At 41.8% G+C, this 12,060-nt stretch overlaps 1 protein-coding gene across 10 annotated transcripts in view; it reads left to right on the forward strand.

The window, feature by feature from the left end:
* The window catches only part of CTNND2 (catenin delta 2), a 1,224,220-nt gene that overhangs the window by 694,552 nt on the left and 517,608 nt on the right, over positions 1-12,060 (forward strand). For all 10 annotated transcript variants that reach the window (XM_038392622.2, XM_043508458.1, XM_038392619.2 and 7 more), the window contains one exon: positions 9,320-9,492. In XM_038392622.2, the coding sequence (XP_038248550.1) occupies positions 9,320-9,492 (173 nt within the window). The remainder of the gene's footprint in view (positions 1-9,319; positions 9,493-12,060) is intronic.

The following is a 12,060-nucleotide window of genomic DNA, read 5'->3' on the forward strand; positions in this document are numbered from 1 at the left end:
ATATATATTGTTTTCTTAAACTCAAAGGTGGCATTTGGTTTTGAGTTCTATTTTAGTTCTGTAGCAAACCACATTGAATCCATTCATCAAATACTGAATACTTCCCCCCGTCCTTCCATCCACCAAAATAAACCCCAATATTTACCCAGAAACATTATTAATAGTTTTTTTCCACTGATTTTCACCTGTATTTGTTGTTGTAGTAATAAACACTGATACATTCCTGGAAAAAAAAACAACCTGAAAACAAAGGGCCCTATGTATCCAACATGAGGTTAAGCCCGCAGTTAAAGTTGCGTGCCTCTGTTACCCATGAATCCTGGACCGTTGCAATCGTTCCAAAAATAATATTGGCGGTGATATTCTCTTCATTCAGGGCATAAAATGTTACATATTGTAATAAGTTTACTCTCTGCACACCCTGTAGCAAAACCCATTTGTCCTCTGGATCTGTTCTGATCTCTTTAGGTTCCCATGATGCTTGTTTACTTATTAGTGTTTGCATCCTTCTCTTACTGAGCTGAAATATATTCCATATACATAGATACTGATTCCCTTTTAAATTTGATTAATTCTTTTGTTTTCAGGTACGTTTCCAGAAGCACTGCCACCAATAACTTTTTGTTTTTAAAAACAGATAGTATCTTTTTTTGTTTGTTTTATTGGGTGATTTAGTTCCCTAGCATTCCAGGATCATCAGCTTGTCCTGATTCTTTTTTTCCATTTATTGGAATATTCAGTATTGTCATTACCATGTAATGCCTTCCCCATCTTCCCCTATCCAACCCCTCACCTCAACATCAGTATTTGTATAGTACTTGTTTATCTGCTTCCTTGCAATTATATTCAATGTCATCCCCAATTATAATACAACACCATAAACTACATTTTAAACATTCTAAGTTTCATTTTCTCCTTATGCTTTGTACTATACTTTCTGATATCCTTACTGTTAAGTACATAGTTTCCTATATTAACTGCCTGTATCGTTACTTTTTGAAAACTGTTACTTAACAGCATTCCTAATAAATTTAGCATAAAATCATTCTATAAATTTCTTCTACTGAGGCAGTATTTTTAGTACAACACATAACTATTGCATTTTTACATCCAAAAGTCAGTCCAATTTCCCTGCCTTTGTATTTAATGAGCCCTCAACTGAGATATACTTAGTTTGAATCTGATGATTTCATACTTCTTGGTCTATTGCAGGGGTGGGCAAACTTTTTGACTCGAGGGCCACATCTGGGTAGGGAAACTGTATGCAGAGCCATGAATGTAGGGCTGGGGCAGGGGATTGGGGTGGGGGAGGGAGTGTGGGTGTGGGAGGAGGCTCAGGGCAGGGGATTGGGGTGTAGGAGGGGAGCAGCAGGGGGCTCAAGGCAGGGGGTTGGGGTGTGGGGTGCAGGATGGGTTTGCACTTACCTCAAGCAGCTCCAGGGTGGCAGTGGCACGCAGCAGGGCTAAGGCAGGCTCCCTGCTGGCCAGCATGTCCGGCAGTGGCTCCTGGCGGTGGGCTGGGACAGGCGGCTCCGCCGCGCACTGCCCTCGCCTGTGGGTTCCACCCCCGAAGCGCCCATTGGCCACAGTTCCCTGTTCCCAGCTAATGGGAGCTGCAGGTGGCAGTGCCTGCAAACGAGGGCAGTGCACAGAGCCCTCTGCCCCTCCCACCCCCAGGGGCCAGAGGGATGTGGTGCCAGCTGCTTCTGGGAGTGGCACAGGGCCAGGGCAGGCATGGAGCCTGCCTTAGCCCCACTGCACCACGGGACTAGCAATCCCGCGTGCTGGAGTGAAATCCCTGAGGGGCCGGATCCGGCCTGCAGGCTGTAGTTTGCCCTCCCCTGCTCTATATAATTGAGAGCAGGATGTGAGTGGAATTTATTTTAATTTCTGTGCACTTTGGTTACCCATTCTCTGCCTTCATGTCCTTTTCCTTTTCACAATTAGGTGACCATTTACAAGGTGATGCAGAAAATTACAAATTTGGCCCCACAAGTCCCTTTAGATAACCCTACAATATTTTACACTACTTTAAATCTGTCAACTTTTCCCATTATTATTAAGCACCGTACTGGAGCCAATATTGCACCTAGAAGTTGCTCCTCTGTATTTCAAAGGCTACATACCCCTAGCAATAAACACTCATTATGCTGCCTCTTGTTCTTTCTTTGTATCTCTGGGGTTTGAGGGGTATCCCAGTTTGAATGATAGAGGGAGGAGGAACTCCAAGCAGGCCATATTCTGTAGTTGGGGAGAAGAAGCATGGAGGCAGACACAGGCCTGGCCTACACTTAAAATTTAGGTTGACATAGCTACAGTGCTTGGTAGTGTGGGAAGAATTCACGCCTCTGAATGCTGTAGCTATACTGACTGTAGCCACAGCTAGGTCAATGGAAGAATGTTTCTGTCGCCCTAGCTACCATCACTCAGGGAGATGGTGTTTTGACACTGATGGGAAAAAAAATCCTTTTGTCAGTGTAGGCTGTGCTACAGTGCTACCCTAGGCAGTGTAGGGTTATGCCAGCATAGATATGACATCCTAGCCATGCCACTATAGTCCCCATAGAGTAGATGTGGCCACAGACTACTGTATTCCTAGACTGTTACTCCCAAGAATCATCACTTTTGAACAGAGGCTGAATGGCAAAAGCAACAAAGTGAAGGAGCTTAAGCGAAGAGGTTTGAAAATAACAACACAGGTAAACCAAAGTTCTATGAATTCCAATGTTAAGAATTTGTACTAAATTCAAAATGCCTCTGGGTCCCCCCAGACTGAAAATAGGCCGTTGTATTTTGATATGATATTGCAAATCTCAATTTTACAAGCATTGGGTGCCATCTAAGACCGTTAAACATCAGACTTGACCAATAATAATCATTAGTACACTGTACTTCCGTAGTATCTTCCATCCACGGATCTCAAAGCTCCACAAACTTTATTAATGAACAAGGCAATGAATGTATAAACATCTCCCCAAGTAACTGTTAAGTGATACTATCTTGAGTTTGATTGTAATACCTGATTCCATTTTTTAGATGAAATTGTATAAACATATTGCTTAATTTCTTTATCACTTTCCCATAATATCTCTGATGCTTCTTTGCATGTAAATCATGCTTCTTTGCATGTACATTTTGTTCTTACTGAGAGGTTCCTACAATACAGATATTCTATGAGAGCTTTGTTTTGATTGTTTGTTTGGTTTGTTAGGCCATTTTATTCATTGTAGATAAAGGGGAACTAAGTGTTGTCTGGAGAAGGTCTGATTTTGATCTGGTTCTATTAATATAAATATGATGACTTGATATCACTAAATTTACTGGGGAGAAAATACTTATCACTTATATAATGCTTGTCTTCTTAGATTCCAAAGTCCTTTGTCATTATTCCATTTTACAGATGGGAAAATGGAGGCACAGAGGATTAAAGTGACATATAGGTCACATAGTTAATGGCAGAACCAAAAAGACAACTACTTTTCCTGAGTCTCATTCTTTTGATTTATCCCCAAGATGAATTCTAAGATATATTAAACACAATGGATTAACTTCATTGCTGGTTTCCCTGGAGTCATACTGAGGCTTAATTGACTAAGTGTGATCAGAATTAATAAATAAAGGTGAGGTTTCTAGTTAAGAGTACAAAACTTAACATCTCTCAAAGCTTCGTCTTCAGGTTCTATGGAAATCATTAGTTGAAATATTGAGTGTGACATAGTTAACATGAATTAACATTTTTGGCCACAATGTGACACATTGGGAATTCAAATACCAGTTCTCATACACAAATTCATGAATGCCTTGTGAATCATACTTGGAAGTGTTCACACAGCTCCACTTAAACCTTTCCAAATGCATCTTTTGGGGAGAAAAAGACCCATTGTTTTGAAAGCAGGCTTTGATTCAGAAGAAAAATTATTTTTCAAAGCAATTCCCTCAGAATTTTAAGAATACCATTCAATAAATAGCACATATGCCACGTTTTCACAGAGTGCTTATGAATCCTGTTGTGTTTATATGTCCTCCCTAAAACCAGACTAATACGATCTTTACTTTTCCTAGTTTTTAGTGGAGTTCATTTTTCACCAGGTAAAATGAGTTTATGGCAGGGGTGGGAAAACTTTTTGGCGCAAGAGCCACATCTGGCTGGGGAAATCATATGCAGGGCCATGAATATAGGACTGGGGTAGGGGGTTGGGGTGTGGAGGGTGTGCGGGGTGCAGGAAGGGGCTCAGGGCAAGGGGTTGGAGTGCAGGAATGCTGCAGGGTTCAGGGGGGCTCAGAGCAGGGGATTGGGGTGCAGCAGGGGTGTGGGGTGTGGCAGGAGGCTCAGGGCATAGGGTTGGGGGCTCAGGGCATGGGGTTGGAGTGCAGGAAGGTGTGGCAGGGGGCTCAAGGCACGGGGTTCAGGCTCTGGCCTGGTGCCGCTTACCTCGAGTGGCTCCAGGGTGGCAGCACAGCTAAGGCAGGGTCTGTGCCTGCTCTAGCCCCACGCCACTCCCAGAAGTGGCCACAATGTCTGGCAGTGGCACCTGGGGGTGGGCTGGGGCAGGTGGCTCTGCCGCACGCTGCCCTCGCCTGTGGATACCACCCCCAAAGCTCCCATTGGTCGCAGTTCTCCTTTCCCAGCCTATGGGAGCTGTGGGGGGGGCGGTGCCTGCAGGCAAGGGTAATGCACGGAGTCCTCTGTCCCCCTTCCCCAGGGACCGCAGGGACATGGTGCCAGCTGCTTCTGGGATCCGTGTGGGGCCAGGGCAGGCAGGGAGCCTGCCTTAGCCTCGCTGTGCCATGGGGCTGGCAATCCCACGGGCCAACTTGAAAGCCCTAACAGGCTGGATCCAGCCCACATGCTGTAGTTTGCCTTCCCCTGGTCTATTGTATTTGATTCTGGCACTGAGGCTTTCTCGTATGGATTTGACCCATCTGATATATTCTATGAGTTTCTGAGAATGTCTGAGGAAATTAAAGTTGCTTTCCTATGGAGTGCTTGCAGACTTCTGTAAATTTAGCCCTTTTCCTCTGCAGGGGAAATAAACGAGTGGAGCAGCTCTCAGCCCAAGAACCACTGTCCCTTGCAATTGTCTGGGAAGTGAGAGAGAGGATGGGCCACCTATTCATACCTCTTCTCAGCTTCCTGACAAAAGAAGAAAGCTTGTCTCCTGATGCTTCATTTACAGTGCTTTTGGGAAGGAAAAGGGGGCAGAATATGGATTCTCCCCCCCAACACATACACCTTCAACCCACAGTTTTGCCACTCTTTATAATCCTTTGATACTGGGGCGTGATGGGCTGCCCATTTGCTGCACTTCTCAGCTTCCTGGTAAATAAGAAGAGCTTGTCTCCTGCTACTGGGTGATCAGTGAATTGGGGGGCGGGGGTGGCAGGGGTGTGTGTGAGGCCACCACCTTTCACTCTGTATACACAGCTAGTGAGACACAAGGAACCCTCAGTCATTGCTTTAATACTACCAATCTTCAGTGGTGTGGGTGAAGGGAGCTCAGTTTAGTCTCATCATTTCAGCTCCTACCCCCTCTGTCTTATTATCACCTGGCCTCTACTCTTTTGGGCTCCCCCAGGTAGGGTATGGGGTCTAGCTGGGGCTCTGCTACCAATGTGGCAGCTAATTAGGAAAGGGGAGCATGGGAGCTCACTGAGTGCACTTCCTCACTGCACCATGACAGTCACACACTCCCACTGTTGGGCTTATGTTGGCAAATGTTGACTTTCTAGTGGTGATCACTGTGCAACTGGTTTTACCTATGCTTAGAAATAAGAAAGAAGTGTGATATCTGATAGCACCTACATAGAAACTTCAATAAATGCTATCTTTTAAAATGATGTCTACTGTAACATATAGTAAGCAACACCTCCTTCCATTAATTTTCCTTTTTGGAGCCAGCTTAGATAACCATCCTTCATTTTACTTTTCATATACAGTCTAAAGTCATGGACTTCCACCGTCCTTCTGTAGGCAAAAGCTCACAGTATTTTCACATCTCACCCTTTAGGTATGGACCTCAAACAACTCCCCGTTCCACTCTAAAATCACAAAAGGCTGTAGAAACTCCCCTACAAAGGACAATTATGAAACATCCCCATACTTATTAATTACCCTCCTCTTTTGGTCTGAGACCTCCTGTCCCTACTCACCCACATATACCCAAATATCCACATAGAATGTGACCACTCTACAAACACTGTAGAGTTTTGTAGAGTGGAATCACTGAGATTCTCCACAGTCTTACAGCTTGAGTAGTGATTTAGACTTGTGCAAAGTGGGAGTCAAATATGACCAGTCCGATTTATTAGTATTTTACAGCCACTTTGCACAGATGTGAATGCAAAACAAGATGCAAAGCAATGGGGAATCAAGCCTAATGGCCTCAGACGCTAGATAACTTCACCTTCTGAAACCAACTGGATAAACCTATCAGGGAAGAGCAGTAGTGTCTGATCAATATATGTATTACATGTCTGCTGCTGAATATTTGAAAGCCCACAAATCCATATTAACATTATGGAGCTTGTTCCTATTATGATGGGTTTTGAGGCACAGTAAATTAATTATGTAGGTGAAACTGTAAGGTTATTTTATGAATTTGGATTAGAGCTGGGTTAATTTTTTCAGATCAATAGTTTATTCACTGAAAAATGAAGTTTGGGTCAACCTGAAACTATTTATGAACTTAACATGAATCTACTGAATAGTTTAGGCCAAAATAAACAAATAAGTAAATTAGAGAGGGGAGGAGGAGGGGAACTTGCCACTGCTTCCCTTCTAACATTTATCCCAATGGTTAGGGCACTCACCTGGGATATGGTAAACCCTTGTTCATTTATTCCCTCCTTCATTTAATCCCTCTTTCTTCTGTCAAATATTAGACTGAAGGTGGGGGCTCCAGCCCAGGGATGCTAATAGTATCAGCTATGGTAGCTGATCTTTTAGAAACATGACATGTACAATTCCCTGGGCTACTTCCCCCACAGCAGCCCTCACTTCCTCAAGCTCCACTTCACCCTTACCTCAGGACCTCCTTCCTTGTGCCTGATATGGTGTGTACTACTCAGCCTCTCCAATAGTGCAACTTTTCTATACCCATCTGGCCTTGCCCCGTCACACTTAGTAGAGCCAAAAGTAATTATCTCCATAAGGTGCAATGCAGTTTAGAAGACTGAATCACTTGTGCATTTATCCTGTGACGAGATGATACTATGTAATCTGTCATTACATGATAATTATCTTGTAATTAAAATGACCAACAGATAGTGTATTATTGAATAGTAGTTACAGGATGAATTCTGCTCTAAAATGTAAACTAGTAGTCCTGGCACATAGAGCACTAGACTGGGACTCAGAAGTCCTATATCATATTCCAAACTGCTACCAGCCTGCTGGGTGACCATTGGCTAGTGCCTCAGTTTCTATATTTGTAAAATGGCACTGATACAACCTTCTTTGTAAAGTGCTTTGAGATCTATGGATGAAAAGAGTTGTTTCCTGATTTTAATTTTTTATAATATGAGCATACAATTGTGTTACTGAATGAGATTTAAAAATTTCCATCTCATCTTGCTGTATTCCAAACCACATAGTTATAATCTTCTGCTAACAGAATACCTGCCTATTGTCAAGTAATCAGTCAGATAATGCAGCCTGAGTCTTAGAAAACTGAACTAACGCTTCTCACATGCTAGATTGACAGACAATATAGCCAGCCTGCCTTCAGAAGCATTTCAGAGAACTCATTATCCCAACTCCCCTCTCACTTTTCCAATAATGCCACCTCTTCCCCTACCTTCATCTGCCTGTTGAGCCATCAGCAGCATAAAGCAAGCTAGTAAATGTGGTGTGTATGGAGAGAGGGTATTTTATTTGAGTTTTGGGAGCTGGGGGGGAGAGAAGGCATTTTTGTTTGGAATGAGAGAGAAGAAAAAGATAATAACTTGGAGGGAAGGGAAAGAGAAAGAAGGGGGGACCTTTATGTGGGGAGGGAAGAAGAAAGAACTTTCCTTGAGAAAGAGGAGACGGAGAAGATGGAGAAGAGGATAATGATTGGGAAGTCATTGTGAGGTCCAAACTTGATCTGAAGCTGGAAAAGATGGCCTGCAAACATTGGCTGGGAGAGGGAGCTCTCTTCAGGTTCTGTGTGTGATCGAAGGAAAGAACAATGGAATAGGACAAGGAGTCAGGGGTGGGATAGGGATAGGACTGGGATAGGGATAGATTGGAGGGGACCTTAATTCTGGCATTTCCTAACTCCTGAGTGCTTGACTTTGCATTGTCAACAATATTATTTGAATGTAGTTTTTTGTATATAACGGGGATAAAAAATGAAGTATTTTCTCACCCTCAAAGTGAGATCCTTCCTCAAGGTCAAAGTTGACACACATCGGCAGGGCAGTGTAGGGAAGCTTGTATTGCTGTTGCTTGTACTTTACTCAGTCATGCACCTTTCCTAAGTATTAAAATTAGGAGATTTATTTCAAAAATCATATATATATATAAAATATATGCTAAATCATTTATAAATAAACCTAATGCCTTTTGAAAGTATGTTTTAGTTTCACAGAACAGCTAAATTATTAGGGGAAGTAGTACTGCTCATTTCCGCATCACTCTAAATACCTTTCGCTTTGGCAGTACCAATTTAATCACACTATCTTTACTTCCTTCTCCTACTGTGCATTATGCTGATAGAAAAGATAAGATAAGCTGACAAACTAGTCATTGGAGATTCACTGAGAAGAGGGTGAGTCCTACATGATGAGAGGAGCTATTAATATTTTAAAGTCTTTCTTCCCTACAGGCACCAAAGTATTACATCACCACATATATACTACAAATTGTCAGCGATCAATAGATTTAATGTGCTGGGGTTCCAGGACGAGGACTTTTCAGCATCTCCTCTAGTAGTGAATGACTGGATTTAATTACGGAAACTAAACAAAGTGTTTATAAAACAAAACCTTGAAAACATATTTTAAACATAGAATACTTTATATGGAATCAGGAAAAAAATCAGGACTCTTTCATCAAATACTACTATCTGTTTTACTTAGTCCTGTTAATTTGTTTAGCAGAACAAGGCTACTTGTTTTTAAAACAATGTTGTTTTCCTTTTGCGAATGCCAAAATAATGATGTTTAAGTCATAATGTGCCACTTTAAATTATCTGACCTGATTTTAGTTCTGAAATGTCAAAATGTGAAAACCTGGAACCATTCATTTGATAATTCCTAGCAACTCTTGATAAATAATACATGCTCTTTCTCTTTCACTGAGACTGTCACTGACTGCTCAAAATTACTTTCACCACAGGGCCCAGCCTTCTATCCCAGAGTGCACTTCAGCTCAATTCCAAACCCGAAGGGTCTTTCCAGTATTCAGCGAGCTACCATAGCAACCAGACCCTTGCCCTGGGTGAAACAGCAACATCTCAGCTCCCATCCCGCAGCAGTCAAGCCAGAGCTGCCATTCAGAGCTACAGCCAGGTATGTTTGAGGAGCAGCCTAGATCTTTTACACCACACACTGTTCAAGGGTGCTCTGAGAAAATAAGTGTATTCTATTTTTGTTGCTGTGTACTATTTCCATAGCAGAATGTAGTAAAGTCACATCCTTGATTTTGTAAATGTAAAGCTGCTGGACATAATGCAGTAACAAAATGATGCTGAGTTAAAGAAAACATTGCAAGCCACTTTTATTTATGTACTTACATGAGGATTTAGGTGACTAATTTTTAGGCATTCAGGTCTGAAAATTTTGGGTGGTGTTAATGTTTAATTTTTCAAATGTGCCATTATATTATTATTTTATGTGTTTTTTTTATTAAATATCACTCAACTAACATATAGTTCTGGACAAATGGTCAGTAAAATCGTGATTGTACAGCTAACTTGCAGCCTTGTTGCAGTACCATTGTTATCTGTCACTCGTGATAGCTGTCAGTGCAAAGCAATCAAAACTGTAATAGGGTGAAGTATAAGACAAAAGTTAGAAAATGATGCAGAATCTAATACAGAGGTCTAATTTATTGCGTGGTACAGTGGCTTAATTCCATGTAATCCATCCTCACAGATGTAGCTGGACCTACTTCCCCGCACACTGCCATTGTTTTATGTATGTGAAGATACACAAATAATTTAACAGGTAAATGATCAACCTATTTTAAAGGTTTAGAAATTCAGTTCAGGTAGGCATCCAAAAGTTCAGATACTCATCCACACTCTCTGAAGATCCCTTCCCATGACAGCTCTCTTGTTGAGTGATTTTCTGCAACCGGTTCTGCTCTGACACTTATACCATTCCCCCATTTCGTGATCTTCAAGGCTCCACCCCCCTTCTCTGTCAGTTTAGCTTCAGTTTACATAAAAACTTCCAAAAGTTTTCTGTTTATCTGAACCTCTTCCATCCATATGCTGGGGTAGAAATTTCAGAACAACAAGATTTCTTATGAGATTTCCAGTTTCACCTGGATCAGAAATGCCCCAAGAACAGGTTTTTTTTCCTCATATGATATCTATGCTTCTGTACATCTTGGTTTTTGCCAGCAGCAGAGGGCACAAAGATGAGATAAACAACATTTTAAAATGGGGTTTGGTTCAATTTTAGTTTTATTGGACAGTTTAGTTTGGTTCAACCTGCCCTACTTCACAACCACAGATATCTAGGAAGGAAACAAAAGAGAAACTCCAGGAATGATACTGAGGCAAGCGACATGCAAATATTTAATATCTACTTAAATAGCTACTACTCAAAGATAATTTGATCCATCTGGAATTCTTGCAAATGGTACAGAAAAACTCAGTCATATAAAGCATCTGCATCCTACACCTTTACTCTTCATTGAGCCTCCTAGACAACAGCTTTCCAAAGCAATTTTTGAAAGCATTAACTTCAGTTATCCATGTTAGTGTGGTGGTAGGGTATTTTTGTATGTCATGGTTCACTTCTTCTTCAGAGTTCTATGTTGAATTTACAGAGACTTATAAAGTCCAGAGAGAAAGCAGTAGGTGGTAGGTAGATACTGCACAGGTATGTGATATAGACATACATACATTATTCAGTTCTCTCAATAGTGTGAATAAAAAAGTCTCACTATTCTCAAATCTGAAAAATGAAATAAAGCACAGTCAGCTAAATATTGTTACATGTTTAGTATTCTACCCAGGGCTCAAGTTGAATCAGTATAGCTTCAGGGAATAAAGGCTGTCTTGACACATAACAGCCTTTCTGTAGTTCCCTAGGGGGCATCCCTGCCTTTCTGCTGCATTGGAGCCAGGAGGTGAACAGGGATAGTCCCCCAATATACCTGAAAGGCAATCAGAGCCACATGCAGCCCAGGTGGGTACTTGCAGGAATTTAGGGTTCCTTGAAGGCTGTATCTACCACCTTTCAGGGTGAGTTGATTCCTGAAACATGACTACAGAGGAGAGGACTGGTCCCTAGAACATGGCTTCAGCAATGAGCAAGGGAATGTAGACAGACTTGAGTTGTGAGAGGAGAAATACGCTTGAATTGGACTGAATTCAATAGTGGGGGGAGAGATTAATGGGGGAGTCATGGGATGACGGTCACCTGGAAAGGGGATGGTCAGAGGAGCTTGAAAGACGATAGTTGGAGCTGAAGAGAAAAAGAAATGAGGGGAGAGATTGAGGAAAAATAAAAAACTGTAAAGGGGAGAGGGAACACAAGTAGAAGCAGGAAAAAAGAATGTTAGTAAAATAAAGCAGTAATAATAATAATAATAACAACCTGATATAGTGTTTCTCCTCAGTGTATCTGCGAGTGCTTCATAATCCTTATTGTATTTGTCCTCATAACACCCCTGTCAGATAGTGAAGAATTATTATCTCCATTTTACAGATGGGAACTGAGGCACAGAGAATCTGTGGGACTTGCCCAAGGGCAGATAAGATGTCCAAGGTAGAGTGGGGAGTTGAGACCAGGTCTCCCAGGTCCTAAGGTAGTGTCCTAGCCACTGGACCATCTTTTCCCTCCTAGTTACTGAGACATGACAGGAAAAGTTTTTTTTTTTTAAAGTACTAGGGTTGTTTTTTT

The sequence above is a fragment of the Dermochelys coriacea genome, chromosome 2 (assembly GCF_009764565.3).
Source record: "Dermochelys coriacea isolate rDerCor1 chromosome 2, rDerCor1.pri.v4, whole genome shotgun sequence".
Taxonomy (NCBI): Eukaryota; Metazoa; Chordata; order Testudines; family Dermochelyidae; genus Dermochelys; species Dermochelys coriacea.